General features: G+C 36.7%; 1 protein-coding gene across 5 annotated transcripts in view; it reads left to right on the top strand.

The window, feature by feature from the left end:
• Positions 1 to 17877, top strand: part of LOC115222584 (nudix hydrolase 8) — a 42703-nt gene that overhangs the window by 23069 nt on the left and 1757 nt on the right. For 2 of the 5 annotated variants that reach the window (XM_029792866.2, XM_036511519.1), the window contains exons 3-8: positions 2849 to 3009; positions 9507 to 9580; positions 11231 to 11322; positions 15521 to 15626; positions 17020 to 17124; positions 17454 to 17656. In XM_029792866.2, the coding sequence (XP_029648726.1) occupies positions 2849 to 3009; positions 9507 to 9580; positions 11231 to 11322; positions 15521 to 15626; positions 17020 to 17124; positions 17454 to 17656 (741 nt within the window). Of the gene's footprint in view, positions 1 to 1768; positions 1964 to 2194; positions 2344 to 2397; positions 2648 to 2848; positions 3010 to 9506; positions 9581 to 11230; positions 11323 to 15520; positions 15627 to 17019; positions 17125 to 17453; positions 17657 to 17877 lie in introns of those variants that run through there. The other 3 variants (XM_029792869.2, XM_029792867.2, XM_029792868.2) reach the window with 3 other exon arrangements.

Genomic DNA, 17877 nt, shown 5'->3' with positions numbered 1-17877 from the left:
TAGAAATCCACAACGGTAACTTCACTGCCAGTATTGCTCGCTCGGGAGAATAGAGTAAGTTATTATCAGCACTCCTTCTGCCATTCTCCCGTCTTAGGTCTCCACTTGATCCATGTACCTAAGTCCCAGAGGGACTTCAATTGTAGGAAAAGCTGCTTGGCATGCGGTGACCACACCTGCTCACCATCTAGGTAGTGCTAGAGGTGTCTCAGCTTCAACGCATGCTTGCGCATCATCAGCCAAGGCATCCCCAGCCCACCCTTTAATGGTTTCTGGCAGAAGACATATGCCCAAGATGCCACAAGGTGGAACAGAATCCAAAACACCACGTGGATGGAATTACCACATAACCAGCCTCACACATAAAGACATAATATTAATGAGAGGGCACATGATGTGGCTGTGAGAATATCTTTAACCACAGAGAACAGTCACCTAGGGCCAAGTAGTGATCGCTCCATTCTCTAAACTAACCTGTGCTGCTAGTGTTGGATTAACCTTCATGCAAAATAAGTACATGCTTTGGGAATCACATGAAGGAGTGCACCACAGAAATGATAAATAGTTTACAGCGCAAAAGAAATCATTTTAAACTTGCTAAAATAATATTTGAACTGATTTATATGAGTGGAAATATATTTTCAGTGTTCATAGTGTCATAGTGAGGATCTGATCAAAGACATTGTAATAAATAAAAAAAGAAAAACTTTTTCAAATATAAATAAAGTGGAAGTGTACAAAAATAAATATTATTTTCCATCAAACTGTTAGTTTTGTTTCGTCTTGAAAAACAAATATTTATTTTATGGTTTATTATTGTTTATATTTTGAATTAAATATATACGAGGGAGTGCTAAATAGTTCTTGGCTTGGAGTAAAAGAAAATATAAGAGGATCAGTTAATTATGATTTTATTCAACATATTTCCCTCAGATTCACATGCTTATTGCAGCAGTCTTTCAGTTTCTTAAGCCGTGTAAAAGAACTCAGAAGGTTGGACCTTCGCGACACCCTTAAAGCCAAGAACTTTTCAGCACCCGCTCGTGTATGTATATATACGGGGACACCAAAATCTTTTAAGTGCTTAGGGCATCTGTGGATCTTAATCTGGCCCTGTATATTGGCTAGGGTCCTCTCCAATATTCCTCCTTATTATACAGGCATAGATTTATAGGAGACCCATTCGTACAGGCCATGCTTACGCAATCTTACCCAGCTTTCCAAAAGACTTCTTTTACTTCGCAAATATGACCATCCTCTTCAAGTGGTGCTTGAAATACTTAATGTCAATCACAATGAAAACAATGATGACAATATAGTAGTAGTATTAGTGGTGTTGTTTTTATTAACAATAATAATTTTTTTTACGTCCGTTTCTCGATAATCAACACGTCGATCATAATTTGACGTAATTCAGCATGTCAGGGATTACCAATGTCACCACAGATTCAGCCAATCCCAACTTTTTTTTTCCCCATTTTAGCAAGAAAAGCTTAAGAGCAATGTATTGTGTGTCATGTATTTTTTCAGTTCAGATTTTTTAGCTAAAATTCCACCCGGGTTGATAAAGGAAATAATAGTTATATAATGAGGTATCTTTAATCGATCGTAATTTCCCAAAATATTTATTGGACCTAGAGCAATGTTAGAAATGTATATTTGCATCACAAAGAAATAATTATCAATGAGTGTATTAGCGATAAAGAGGAGAGAGAGAGAGAGGGGAGGACATAGATAGAAAGACGACAGCAAATATCTTTCTGTGAAGTGACCCAGAAAAAACATAGGTGTGGGTGTTTTTTCCACGTAATTTCTCACTTTCTGGGAAACCCATTTTCCGATATAAATAGAGGCACTTCAAAAATAAATTTTTTGTGAACTTGCATTTCTTCTTCTATATAAATTAGACAGTTATGTTAGTTTATTTAGTTTAGACCTGTTGCTGCTTCACACACTTTATCAGGTGGGATAACATTTCAGATTTATTTTTTGTAAGAGATTATAATTGAATCCCTAGTTTGTTGAATTTTTCATGCCCACACACACACACACACACACACACACGCACGCGCGCGCACACACACACACACACGCACGCGCGCGCACACACACACACACACGCACGCGCGCGCACACACACACAAACGTACATTAACACACAAAAAAGTACGTACATAGTAAAGATATTTTTTTTTCTTTCTGTGTATCTATTCACACACACACTCACATAGGGCACTCTACAATTTATATAACTTACGTTCATTATATAACTTCATACGTTATCTTAGATACATACAGATAACACAATCAACAATCATAATTTTTAACAGTACTTTTTCAATGGTATTTATATTTATTTTCCAATCTTACACAAATAATTCGATTATGTTCTTTGCTAGGGAAATGATAAAAGAGAATGATTTTAATTCCATAATTCCAGTAGATTAGTTAAACTTCAGATTATCGATATCCACCGTACTTCGGAGGGATAAAGAGCCAAATTGATCAAGTGTGGGTTAGAATATGTATAACATACTAAACTAAATACTGGTTTGTACATTAATCCGGTGCTCTTAATAACCTTAAAATCTTCTATCGAACTTTCAATTACAGCAATTGCAACGAGCAACCAAATATTAAATAAACGGTACATTTTCATACTTATTCCCTGGTCTCCACCCACTATTACCAATTTTATAATCACTTTCAATAACGTTAATTTGTATGTTCATGCATTTTTCTTTCTTGGTCGATCCTGTTTTTCTAATGAATTTTTATGAAATAATTATATTATTTTGTAATTACATATATATACTTATATGTTTGAATGTGTTTGTATATATTTCAGATATTAATAAAAGGTTTTCTTCGAGGTACTTCTAAAAGGACACTACTTGCCAATCGATACACTTGTGTTCCAGTGACAACACATTTATACACCCAGTCCATTCTAACTTATATAACATATCAACCGGTAAATATGAACGTCTTCGATGGGAAAACTGACAGGTAAACATTGTACTTTTATATACATACATACACACACACTTATACATACATACACACAAACGCAAGTACAGACAAGCACAAACACACACGCACGCATACGTTTATATGTATTTTAGACCGAGTGTATATTTTGTGCATCTCTGAATATTTTTTAATGTTTATTTTCATTACACTTTTTTTTAATTTCTTCCTGATCATCGACGACTCGATGTTTCGTTAAAAGGAAAAAGCAAACATCTGGTGTATGTGTGTGTTTTATTTTTTTAAATTCTTTTCCTTGTTTTAATCATTTGACTGCAGCCATGCTGGAGCACTGCCTTTAGTCGAACAAATCGACCGAGGGCTTATTCTTTTTAAGCCTAGTACTTATTCTATCGATTTCTTTGCCGAACCTTTAAGTTACGGGGACGTAAATACACCAACATCGGTTGTCAAGCGATGGTGGTGGGGGACAAACACAGACACACAAACATATATGTGTATACGACGGACTTCTTTCAATTTCCGTCTACCAAATACACTCACAGGGCTTTGGTCGGCCCCAGGCTGTAGCAGAAGACAATATATATATATATATTTGGAGGAAGAAAGCTATGGCCGGTTCACAAAGTTACCCAGGGTATCGCGTTCATAAAGCACTTAACTTCACATACGCCTCGTCAGATCCTAATGGCTGGTGGATTATATACACACACATGAAGTGTCATTCAAAGGTCGAGAGTTTTCGTACTCGACTCTTCTCAATTTGATAAGTGATGTGTACCAAACTTTCGGCTCTTGAGCCACCTTGGAACTGCTGCTGATTTACACACACATACAGATAACACTTATACAACCACGTTAAAAGACCTGAAATCCGAGACCTCAAGAAACATTTGGATGATACATCCCAAAGCATCTGTGAAATGTATCCTGGAAATATAAATACACACACACACACACCATTGTTGGGTAACAAACCAGAGAAAAAGTACTCAATACCCAACAGAGGACATTACTTAAGCCTTTTGGTACTGACCAGCCTGAGACTGCCACTGGTTCCATGATGCAAAACTTTCTTGTTTCAAACTGATCTAAACGAAAAGCCCGTTGAAAGGGTTGGAAGTATCAACGAATGAGCTTTGACAAACAAAAGCGAAACAAATGACTTACCGTTTAACTAAATTAAACAAGCAATCGGTTTCTTGGATATTTAACTAATTGATTAACAATAAGGAATGGAATTAAACCAGTGCGTGTGTTAATAACATTGGCTTTATGACTCTTCCTAGACACAATAAACTAAAACTTATATTCACAGAAATACTATGTCTTACTTAACCTGTGGCTAAGCCGGTCCATTAGTCTGTCATTCGTATCTATCTATCTATCTGCCTGCCTGTCTGTCCGTCCGTCCGTCTATCTATCTATCTGTCTGTCTGTCTATCTATCTATCTATCTATCTATCTATCTATCTATCTATCTATCTATCTATCTATCTATCTATCTATCTATCTATCTATCTACCTATTTATCTAACACACACAAACACGACCACACACACACACGTACTAGAAAGAGGATTATAAAACTCAGACATGAATATGAGTCTTTTAGTCTTTTACTTGTTTCAGTCATCTGACTGAGACCATGCTAGAGCACCGCCTTTAAGCGTTCTAGTCAAAGAAATTGACCCTAGGACTTATTCTATTGGTCTCTTATTCTATCAGGAAGTTAAACACACCAACATTGGTTGTCAAGCTACGGTAGGGGTGATGGTGGGGGACAAACACAGACAAAGACACACACACACATACAGGGTGTAATGGGTAAATTGTTGCAATTTTATATCTTTAACTTCATGGATGCGCATTGTTTGTTTCTGATTTTGTCAACTACACAGTAGGGTCAGTTGGGCACTGTCTGTGAGAAAAACAGCACCATGACACAATTCACTCTGCCAGAAATTTGGAAATGACATGCTGTACTGCTTGGCATTCAAGCCAGATTCTCCAATATGAACATTTCAGAGTCTTTGGGTGTCAATCTAAGGACAGTGCAGAGGATTCAGAAAGAGTTGGATAGGTCTAATGGTGATTACAAAGGTATGGCAGCTAGGAAAACTCACTCTAATCATTCTGATGACAAAAGAACTCCTGAATTTGTTGGTGAGATCCAGGCCATGATTGACAATGATCCCTCCAAGTCAATGAGGTCCATTGCCAGGGACATGGGAGTGTCTGAGTTTCTTATCAGACAGGTAGAGCATGAAGATATTCAGTATTCCTCATACAAGAGGAGAAAGGGCCAATTTTTATCCCAAGCCATGAAAGGACAAGAGGAAACTGTGCTATGAAGCTTTTGAACAAAATCAAGCATCCCCTCAAATCGAACATGCTTTGGTTTTCCTCAGATGAGAAAAATTTCTGCCTAGATCAGATAGTGAACACACTGAACAACTGTTGGCTTGCTGTGTCCCCAAAACATGTGTGGGGTGCAGTTGAGGCCATGGTTGAAGCCAATGGTGATTTTATTGAATAAATTTACTCTTTAGTATTTCAAGATATTTTTATGTAATTTTGGTAAATATATCTGTTAAAATGAGATGTCAGTGTTATTTTTATTTTTGCATAATTTAAATGACAATTTATTCACCGCACCCTGTATGTATAGGATGGTCTTTCAGTTTCCTTCTACTAAATCAACTCACAAGGCTTTAGTTGGCCTAAGGCTACAGTACTATACACGCTTCTTGCCATACAGTCACACCTATATATATTTTATATTTGACTAGCTTAAGTTGACCCGGGTGAGGGTGTGGTTGTTACTTTCTGTTGCTTCCTTTCTGTTTCTTATTGCCACATTCTCCCTCTTTGTTTCTCTCTCCTTTCTCTCTCACTTTCCCACTCTCTTACTCTTCCTTTCTCTTGGACTCTCCCTCGCTTTCTCTTACTCTCTATCTCTCTCTCTCCCATTTATAAAAAAACAAAAGATCTTGAGTAGGTTGAGAAAAAAAATATTTTGAAAGATCAATCATAAATATCAGGCAGTGACAACAGAAAGCACACTTGTACATGCCACTATCTGAGCAATTAAAAATAAGGAAAAAAAGGATTTCTTTGTTAAATTTAGTACTTATTTTGGAAATTTTTTGACGATTGGCCATGCAAATGAAAGCTTTAAACACAGGCTACATGCAGCTGTAAATTTCTTTTGGAAAAAATGAAAACTGTAATCAATAAAAAATAAAAGGCAAAAATACATAAAAGTGAGAAATTTTTTCAACTTCAAAAATCTTGCCTTAATTTTCAAAATTTCAAACCCATTTTCCGCACTTAAATTACAAATCCACTTCCAATTTACCATGTTTAAAATTTGATTGAAATCGGGCAAAAGGTATCCAGTCTAGACCCCCAAGTGTCCCCAAAAATCAATAAAATCCCCGTTTTCACAGCAAAGCAACCACTGTAGTGCCCCAAAACGTCTCCCAATCAATTTCTCATCTCAAGTTACCACCTCCTATAAAATTTAATCCCCTTCCAGCCCCATTTAGACCCCTTTTTACATAAAAATCCAATTTGTATCAACGTTTGCCTTCATTTTATAGATTAGATTAGATGCCAATCTTTCCAATCTGGAGAGGCTTAGAGCCCCCTTAAATCAATTAAAAATCACTTTTCTCACCATAGCAACCGCATCATTCCAGATGGCGAGTTTTAACCTACTCAACTCTCTGCCTCATCACGCCTTCTATGCCCGTGTCAATTTTCAGCTTGATCCAACCACTGGTCTAGCCGCCAAACTCTGACGTAGCAAAATGTGCACACAATTTTGACCCAAAGCCTCTTTTATATATATAGACTAGTGGGATCCATGAATACTTCACGGAATTAATGGTAAACCTATTGGGTTATTCCTTTATCCAAAATACCTGATAGCATAGCCAGTGTTGAGTGTGTATGAAAAGATAGTCACTCATCTGCTACTCATTGAAACGTGAAAGAAATTGGAATACAATGATTGCTTAATGCACTTTATATACTTTATGCACAATTTTATAGACTTAATACACAGCACTCATAAAATAAATATTCACTCTTATTTTTCCATTTCCCCCATAAAAAAAAAAAAAAAAAATATCCTGTACAACCTTTAATGAAATTGCATATATCTGCCACATAAATAAGTGTGAATATTTCATGGAATTGCACTTTCCCTCTCTCCTCTCCCCTCTCTTTCCTCTTTCTCTGCCTTTCTTTAACCTCACCATCAGAACATCACCCCTCTGCTAAAATTATATTTTTAACTTTCCTCCTCTACCTTCAACTAACTTTTTTAACAATATAATAAATATTACATTCCCCTACCTCACGTCATGAATGTTTCTTTCTCTCTCTTTCTGTATCACTTTTCACCTTATCTTTTTTCTTTCTCCTCTCTTTCCCTTCAACTAATCATGCGAAAGTATTACAATTACATTCCCTTTGCCTCACGTTATGGACGCTTCTCTCTCCCTCTTTTTCCCTCTCCTTTTCTTTCTCCGCATTTTACTCTAATCATGTGAAATCATTATCAACAGGTGAAGTAACGCAATGACAAGCAGGATTATTATAAGGTCAGCAGAACTTACTAAGTGCCTCAAAGGCTGAGAGATTCATTCATTGGCACTTACAAACTTTTGATATTTGATAAGTGCCAATGTACAAAACTCTTGGCCTTTGAATCACTTTGTAGCTTCTGTCAATTAAATTACATGTGTTAGTGTGTGCATGAAATGTGTGTGCATATGTGTGTGTAAATAAGTGAAGGATGGTGACTTACTGGTTAAGTTGTTGTACTCAAGATCCTGAGATTGTGACCTTCATTTCCAGACCAGCTGTGTATTGTGTTCTTGTGCAGAACACTTCACTTCACTTCACTTCATGTTTCTTCAGCCCATTCAGCTGTAAATGTGTTGGATTGGCATACAAGGATGTGGTGGTGAGCCAGGAAAATCACTCAAACAGAAGTCTTTTGAACCACATTTTGTATTTGGTGATCAAAAGGATGAATAATACAATCCATACTGTGATTTCATTGTTCAATCATATTAGAGGTTGATTGATTGATTGATATATATGTATGCATGTGTATGTATTGATGGGTGTATTCTGGATCAGAATAGGTATTTAACATAGCAGACATCTCAACATTTTTCAAAAACTTCTTTTGCTCTGTGTGTGTGTGTGTGTGTTACTGTCCCTTTTTAAAAAGATTGTGTGATAGTTGTAAGCAAGTGTCACCTTCATACATGTGATGTTCTTCGTTTCCATTATGCTGATATATGTCTGGAAACAGGTGAGTGTTGGCCACAGGAAGAGCATCTGGTTGTAGAAAGTCTGTCTCAACAAATTCCATCCAGCCCATGTGAGCATAGAAAAGTGGACCTAAAACAAAGATTATTTTATATATACTTATATACACATGCAGGTATATACATACATACATACATTCACATGCATTAGCATTTACACACACACTCACAGAGCTGCACACACATTATGTATTTGTGTGTATTATTTTTTTTTGAATTACCATTTTTGTGCTCTCAAAAACAGTATCATACAATTTTAGGGACTACAAACATGGAATCTGCTTTCGCATACATCTTTTGCATTTGTTGTGTAGAATATGAGAGCTCCACCATCTTAAAATCTAGGAGCTTTAAGATTTTATTTGTTGTGCAGAAAGTGCAATTGGTAAAGTATCTGTCTTACTATCTCACTGGTAATAACATGAAATAGTCCAATACTTGTTTTTAAAATATTGTTATATGTACACAACTCTTTCTTCCACTGAGGAGACTAAGTTATCAATTGAAACACAACACAATGTCTAGAGGAACTGATATTTAATTTAATATTGATATTATTGCTTCTTGTTGTATTTTGCATTGTTTCCTTGTTTGTATATTAGACTATTATTACACACACACACAGACACACACACACGCGCAGGTAACTTAGTGGTCCAGTAAAGGAGACCAATAGGATAAGTTGTTGTTTGTTCCTTCTCGAGCCATGCCAGGCTCATAGGGCCGGTTTCCTGATTTCCTTGGCATATAGGTTCCCCACCTGGACGGGACACCAGTCCGTCGCAGGTGAGCTGCAAGATGCAGGAGGAAAGAGTGAGAGAAAGTTGTGGTGAAAGAGTCAGCAGAAGTTCACCATTACCTTCTGCCAGAGCCGCGTGGAGCTTAGGTGTTTTCGCTCATAAACACACACATCGACCGGTCTGACATTTGAACCCACGATTCCTCGACTGCAAGTCCACTGCTCTAACCACTAGGCCATGTACCTCCACAGTAGTATAAGTACCAGCCTTTAAAAAACATCAAGTCCTGGAGCCAATTCATTTAGCTAAAAATTCTTCAAGGCAGTTTTCACCATGGCCACAATCTAATGATTGAAACAAGTAAAAGATAAAAGACACACACTCATGCATGCACACTTAAAAACTTTTCATTTCCTTTTTTCCAGATATCGTGGAATTACAATTTTAAGTAATGAAATTGCTTATTCTAATGATCATGACTTTGAGGAGAAATTAGCAAGTATGTAAAATTCTTCAAATATATTTAAATCTTTAAATTTAAGGCAATTATATTTCTGAAGAAAATCTGAAACATTTCTCACTATTGGCAAACTTTTATTCAATATTTTATATATGTATTTTTTATTTATCACATGTAGTATTATATAAGTGGTATGCATCAAGAGGTGCTGATCTCTAATTGTAGAGGGGACATGTGGAAGGGGTTATCTCAAGAAAACATGGGACGAAGTGGTGGGAAAATATCTACAGACTTTAGGACTCAAAGAGGGGATTACAGGGGACTGAGACTCTTGGCAGTTTGCTGTGCTTGAAAAGACATGTCAAGCTAAGTAAAAGTGTGGTTGCTCTTGCAACCAGCTGAGCATCCCTAATATTGCTGGCTTTTAGGTGCTGGTACCATGTAAAAGGCACCCATACCAGTACTGTGCAAAAGCACCCAATACACTCTGTAAATAGGTTGGAATTTGGAAGGAAATCTAGCTGTAGAAACCATGCCAAAACAGACAGTCCCTCAGCTTGTCAGCTCCTGTCAAACTGCCCAACCCATGCCAGCATGGAAAATGGACGTTAAATGATGATGATTTTATCATCAAACAGTGAGAAGGTTATGCCTATTACCCCCTTTTCATACCAACCCTTCTCAAATCATTCTTGGTTCTATAATACAAATTCTCTTTTTAAAGTGATCTAATTTAAAACCTATCAAAATTTTATGTTGATTCCAAACAGCAGCTTAATAATAACAATGTTACTTCATTAGTTACTTTATTCTTTACAAAATTAACTGAAGAAAAGTTTATGCCTTTCAAAATATTGATAGTAACAAAAGAGTTAACTCTCAGATTTACCCTCAGATAAAAGCAGTTCATGAAAAAGTTTGGGACATTCATTCAGCACCACACTCCTTTCTATAGTATTAATAACTTAGGAACTGAGGAAGGAATCGTGGTACACACCAACATCCCACCTCTAAACTTTCCATCATCATCATTATTATCATCGTTAACATCCATCTTCTATGCATGCATGGGTAGGACAGTTGACAGGAGCCAGCCAGGTAGAAGACTACCCCAGTCTACTGTGTCTGTTTTGGCAGGAGATTTTTATGGTTGGATGGCCTTTACTAACACCAACTACTCTGCAGAGTGGACTGAGAATAAATTTCACTTTACCAATTTTAGTACCACTATTCACTGTCTCCATTGCTCTTAAAAGCCACTCAACACTTGTTTCCATGATACTAATTTTCTGTTTGAAGTGATTTAAATTAAAATCTCCCTTCAAAATTTCATGTTAATATATGTTCCAAACATTGGCTTTTGACAAAGTTATTTTACTAAATTCTTCATTATTTTCAAAATCAATTGAAACAAACGTAGTAGATTTGAATGGAATTATGAAAACAAAAGGATTCAAGTGATCTAACTTTAAAATCTTCCACCTAAATTCCATGTTAATTCATATATTCTAAACACTAGCTTAACAATAAAGTTATTTTATTAAATTCTTCGTTATTTCAGAATTGATTGAATCAAAGGTAAGGTATTTCAACAGAAATATGGTAACAAAATGGTTAAACTTAATAAAATTAATAATTTCTTTTTCATTTATATTGCTAATTTAAATTTATTTGTTTTTTAATTTTTAGACTCACTGATATCATGGAAAGAATCTAGCTATCGAGCTGCTTGGATTAAAGTCTTTTCTCAACATTCTTCAGTGATACCTATATGTGTAAAGGTAAGTAAATAAACAAAGGGCAGTGAAATGGATGGGTGAAGTAGTCAATAGACCAGGTGGAGTAGTCTTCTACCTGGTTTGGCTCCTGTCAACCATTTTACCTATGCATGGAAGATGGACATTAAATATTGATGATGATCTCTAGAACTCTTCAGGAATGATTAGAGCTAATGCCCAAGTCTAATTTCTGGTCTGGCTGGAAAGAAAACTGGTCCTTCACATCTATTTCATATAAAATTTTACTGATCTTGCACAAAATAAACCGAAATGACCAAATGGAGGAAATGTTGAACTACAAATTCTAAGATTTGTGTTCAAATCTATTACTATACCATCCAAGAGAATATATATATATCTCACATTGTCCTTTCTATAAGGTTTCTGGATAGAATACTTTATTGTACATGTGTATATATATATACATATGTACCACCATTATCATCATTGTCGTCGTCGTCGTCATCATCATCATCATCACTACTGTCATTGCCACAACCACCACCACCTTCGTCATCACTTTACATATGTTTTTCCATGCTTGCATGGGTAGGAGGAATCTTCTTGAGTACAATATTTTGCCACTTTTTGTGGTTCAACACAGGCACTCTCTCTCTCTCTATATATATATATAGCATTCTGAGATCAGACTTTACTGCTTTTCCTATGTCTCAGGTTTTCTTCGCCTGCAGGTTCTTTCCAACTGATTCTTCTTTACACAACTGTTATCCTCCACACACATCACATATCTATAAAACCTCTATCCTTCTCTCTTACTACATCTGATTTCAAATACTTTTACCTTAACCTCATTTGTACTCCATCCTTCATTGACTCTAACATTACACATCCAGCAAAGCATGCTAGCCTTGTTTCTGCCCACCTTCTATGTTCATTGCCCATGTTTAACTGCCATGTAACACCACACTGCATTCACAACTATCTTACAGTCCCTCAGAGAGAGAAAGAATTCCCTTATTGCTCCTTAAACCTATTACACCCTACTCCTATTCTGGCTACTATGCATTCAGAACACTGCCCTCCACTGCTAATTAGATCACCTGGGTAATGGAAACAGCTAACTACTTCTAAAGAGCCTTTTAAGCATTAGAAAGAATTAAATTCACAAGTACTCTTACAACTAATATTCTTGTGCATATGCTATATATGAAGTCTTTCTTCTCTTAAAGCCTGCCTGTAATGCACCAATAATTTACTTTGGGCACAAAGTATAGGATTACTATCTACTCTTTTTCTGCATGTTGAGTATGACCAACTCCCAGAACAATCCTGCTAACTATGACATTTGCTATTGCTAGGTTTGCTGTTTGAACACCTGATATCTAATCTCTGCTTCCATGTTTGGAACTTTTCTTCTAATTCTTAATGGATTCAGCTATGAGATTTAAGTCGTCAACATATAAGAGTTCCCATAGTCAGCCACTCTTGAACTCCACTGTTATGGCCTGGGGAGTAAAGAGAAGGAGATTGAGAACCAAACCCTAATGGATACCTTTCACACTAAATTCATTGCTAACTTTCATTTTATCATAATCTGTGCATGGCTTGCACTACTCTCATGAAACTTCATCTATCCCTACTTTTATTAATAACCACTAAATTAAAATCTATGGAACCCTACCAAAGAGCCAAAGGCCTTCTCTAGTTCTAGGGCAAACCTTTATACATACCTATTTCTTTACTACCCACAAGGGGCTAAACACAGAGGAGACAAACAAGGACAGACAGACGGATTAAGTCGATTTTATCGACCCCAGTGCGTAACTGGTACTTAATTTATCGGCGAGCTGGCAGAAATGTTAGCACGCCGGGCGAAATGCTTAGCGGTATTTCATCTGCGTTACGTTGTGAGTTCAAATTCCGTCGAGGTCGACTTTGCCTTTCATCCTTTCGGGGTCGATAAATTAAGTACCAGTTATGCACTGGGGTCGATGTAATCGACTTAATACCTATGTCTGTCCTTGTTTGCCCCCTCTGTGTTTAGCCCCTTGTGGGTAATAAAGAAATAGGTACTTAATTTATCGACCCCGAAAGGATGAAAGGCAAAGTCAACCTCAGCGGAATTTGAACTCAGAACGTAACGACAGGCGAAATACCACTAAGCAATTTGCCCGGCGTGCTAACGTTTCTGCCAGCTCGCCACCTTATACATACATACATACCATCAACAGATGTTGGGTATAATGGTTTGCCCTTAGCTAAAAACTTGTGTATTTGTCTCACTAAGAAAAGAACATCAATAGTTCCCTGTTCTTGCATGAATCTAAACTATATCTCATCTTCTAATTAGTTGTGTGCCATAACTCTTTCAGTATCTTTCATAACCTGGTCCATCAATTTGATGCCTCTATACTTACCTGTTTTTCAGAACCTTTCATTTTCCCATTACCAGCTGATGATGATACTTCTATGTGAGTCATTTAGTATGAAATCTCCTTGTACTCCATGATAAACTGTGTGCATGTCCTACTTTGTGGGATGCTTTTCAATATACCATTCCCTTTTCAATAACACATTTCTACAAACCATATAATTTGTTGTATAGTTTACAAACATGATTCAGTACATGCCTTAACTGGTCACAAAGCCACATTGATGACAACACTTTACATAGATACACACGCCACAATTTTCTACCTGGTTTATGAACTTGGCTCAAGTCATGTTCCAACTGATCAGAACTCAGAAAACTCCATTATCCTATTTCTTTACTACCCACAAGGGGCTAAACAAGGACAGACAAACAGATTAAGTCGATTATATCGACCCCCAGTGCGTAACTGGTACTTATTTAATCGACCCTGAAAGGATGAAAGGCAAAGTCGACCTCGGCGGAATTTGAACTCAGAACGTAACGGCAGACGAAATACCTATTTCTTTACTACCCACAAGGGGCTAAACAAGGACAGACAAACAGATTAAGTCGATTATATCGACCCCCAGTGCGTAACTGGTACTTATTTAATCGACCCCGAAAGGATGAAAGGCAAAGTCGACCTCGGCGGAATTTGAACTCAGAACGTAACGGCAGACGAAATACCTATTTCTTTACTACCCACAAGGGGCTAAACAAGGACAGACAAACAGATTAAGTCGATTATATCGACCCCCAGTGCGTAACTGGTACTTATTTAATCGACCCTGAAAGGATGAAAGGCAAAGTCGACCTCGGCGGAATTTGAACTCAGAACGTAACGGCAGACGAAATACCTATTTCTTTACTACCCACAAGGGGCTAAACAAGGACAGACAAACAGATTAAGTCGATTATATCGACCCCCAGTGCGTAACTGGTACTTATTTAATCGACCCCGAAAGGATGAAAGGCAAAGTCGACCTCGGCGGTATTTGAACTCAGAACGTAGCGGCAGACGAAATACTGCTAAGCATTTCGCCCGGCATACTAATGTTTCTATCCGAACCAATACAAATGCACACACATACGCATGTACACACATACAGGCACAGATGTGTGTGTATTCCAACCCCACCCATCTTTTGCTTAGTCTTTTTTATTTTACAGTTTTTTTAAAAACCTTTTTATTTCTTTTAATGTTTGTGATGTGATTTTTAAGCAGAACATTCCATCTATGATCGTAACCAAAAAGGAAACCTCCAGGAAGTTGCTGAACCTACTAAAAATAGCCAAATCTTCTTCAAACTACACTCTAATATGCTAAATAAAGGAGGATACACTGGCCAATGTAGTCTCTGATCTAGAACAGGTAGGATGTAAAGTTTCCTTCTTGGGTCATGCTGACTCATGAGGGCTGGTTTCCCAGTTTTCATGGTATATAAATTCCCCACCTGGACAGGATGCCAGTCCATCACAGGATTACTCACTTTTGCCAGCTGAGTAGACTGGAGTAACGTGAAACGAAGTGTTTTGCTCAAGAACACAACGCATCACCCGGTTCAGGAATCGAAACCACCACCATACAATCATGAGGTCAACACCCTAACCATGAAGCCATGTGCCTCCACACAGAGGAGATGATCATGATTGGAATGTCTTTGATTACAAATCTGCTTTATCAAAGCTACCTAGGGCTAGACAGCAACAACAACTCCCACCACAATTATCTGTCATCAGTCATCAAGAAACAGAGTTGTGATTCTTCATTTTTCTGTTTGGAATAAATAATTATTTTACTCTGTATCATTGTTTGCTTTCTTCCAGTGCGGATTTGATTTCCATCATGCTCAGCCAGGTTATGTTATGCTCAACAAATGGTTGAAAACAGATGAACCCAATACATTGCCAGAATATGCCAATCAATATATTGGTGAGTATATATATTTTATCCTTTATCTTTTATTTGTTTCAGTAATTTGATGGCAGCCATGTTGGAGCACTGCCCTGAAGAATCTTTAGTTGAACAAAACTAAATAGTTATTTTTGATAAGCCAGGTTCTTATTTTATTGATCTCTTTTGTTGAACTGCTAAGATATGGGGACATGAACACAACAACACCAGTTGTCAAGTGGTGGTGGGGAACAGACAGACATACACACATGCACACACACACATATGTGCGCACACACAGATATAGGCATATTTGTATTTATATAGATAAAGATAGACACGTAGATATGTATATATGAGTGTGTGTCTATGGACATACATACGGATATAGTTGTGTGTGTGTACATATATATATATATATATAAATATATATATACACATACATACATACGCACATATGCATATGCGTGCATATATTATATACATACACTATACATGCATATAAATAATATATAGCAGAAATTTTGTGTGTGTGTGTGAGTATGTACATGTATGTGAGAGAGAGAGTGAGAGTGTGTGTGCATGCACGTGAGAGAGAAAGGGTGAGAGTGTGTGTGATGCACAACAAAGTGTGTATCAGAAAGATTGAAATAAATTTTAAAATGAGGAACTGTCACTGTGAGAGAAATATAAGAATGTATAGATATCCCTTTTGTTTTCGATTTGTAAGAAAAAAAAGAGAAGGAACTCTCCTGATGGGCTATTTCTTGGGTCAGTCCTTAGAGTTGATATCGCTGGCATCTACTGCCAATGACTAGTGGGTAATGAGCATGACCATGTTGAAGCACACCCAGATTGTACACCTGCAGCTATTATCTACATCAGATGTCTCACACACAGTGCATTAATAGGATAAAACTAATCTGTCTCACAAGGCATTGCCTAGTTGTTAGAATGTTGGGCTCAAGATCATAATGTGGTGGGTTCAAGCCTTGGACAAGGCTGTATGTTGTGTCACTAGACACCTTATTTCACATTACTTCAGTCTATTCAACTGGAAATTGGTGCTTTCAGCAGTAGCAGCTGGGGTTAACCTTGTAGCAGACAGGTGTCCAATCAAGGAGGAACCTTCAAAGCTGAGCTAAGTTGTGACTGTTTTATTTCTATTATAGAATGGTTGTCATAAAAGCCTGAGTTCCCCATAGACTTGACTGACAAGTTTCAAATCAGTACCAATAAATATGTTTTTTTGGTAATAACACCTGAAAACTATAGTCTGTAGGAGAGAATACTCATTAAAATGTTGTGTCAAAAACACATTGAAGATGATGAAAATTATCTGAAAAGAAAAAAGGATACAGACGTCAAAATGATAATGCTATAAATTATTTCCTTTTTTTTACATATATTCTTTTGTGTGTATTTTTTTCAGGGGTTGCTGGTTTTGTTGTTAACGAAAGAAATCAACTGCTTGTTATTAAAGAAACTTTTTCAGAGCAGGCAAAATGGAAATTACCTGGAGGCCATGCTGAAAAACGTATGTATCTTTTATCTATTATTTGTTTCAATTCTCAGACTGCATCCATGCTGGGGCACCATATTGAAGAATTTTTAGTCAAATAAATTGGTCCCCAGTACTTATTTATTTTCTAAGCTTGGTTCTTATTTTATTGATCTCTTTTGGTGAACCACTAAATTACATGGACATAAACACACCATCACCAGTTGTCAAGCAGTGGTGAGAACAAACACAGGTATAGACACACACACACACTCATTATACACCAGTTTATTTCATTATATATTTACTAATGTATATATTATATATGCACAATTTAATTTAAATGTTATTATATTATTATGCAGAAGAGGACTTACCAGATACTGCTATCAGGGAAACATTTGAAGAAACTGGTGTTAAATGTAAATTTGAATCACTATTAGCATTCCGCCATCAACACAACTACTATTTTGGCTGCTCAGATATATATTTCATTTGTGTTTTACGGCCATTAACTGAAGAGATAAATCCATGTTTACAAGAAGTGAAAGAATGTAAATGGATGGATGTAAGTAGAAAATTTTCTTTATTTTATAGCCTCACTTTCATATAACTTCATTTACTTAAATTTGTTTTCTTCCTTTTTTTTTTTTAACACTTTTTTTTGTGGTGTCCTTTCACTACTCTATTAACATGATTCCAATGATCTTTCCAGTTTAATTTTTGGCTTAACTTAGGAAGATTGTCTGAAAGATATTTGGAAAGTATTCTGGCCCCCGTGCCGGTGAC

The sequence above is a fragment of the Octopus sinensis genome, linkage group LG20 (assembly GCF_006345805.1).
Source record: "Octopus sinensis linkage group LG20, ASM634580v1, whole genome shotgun sequence".
NCBI classification, from domain to species: domain Eukaryota; kingdom Metazoa; phylum Mollusca; class Cephalopoda; order Octopoda; family Octopodidae; genus Octopus; species Octopus sinensis.
The sequence above is the reverse complement of the archived record's forward strand: the minus strand, read 5'-3'. Positions and strand labels throughout refer to the sequence as shown.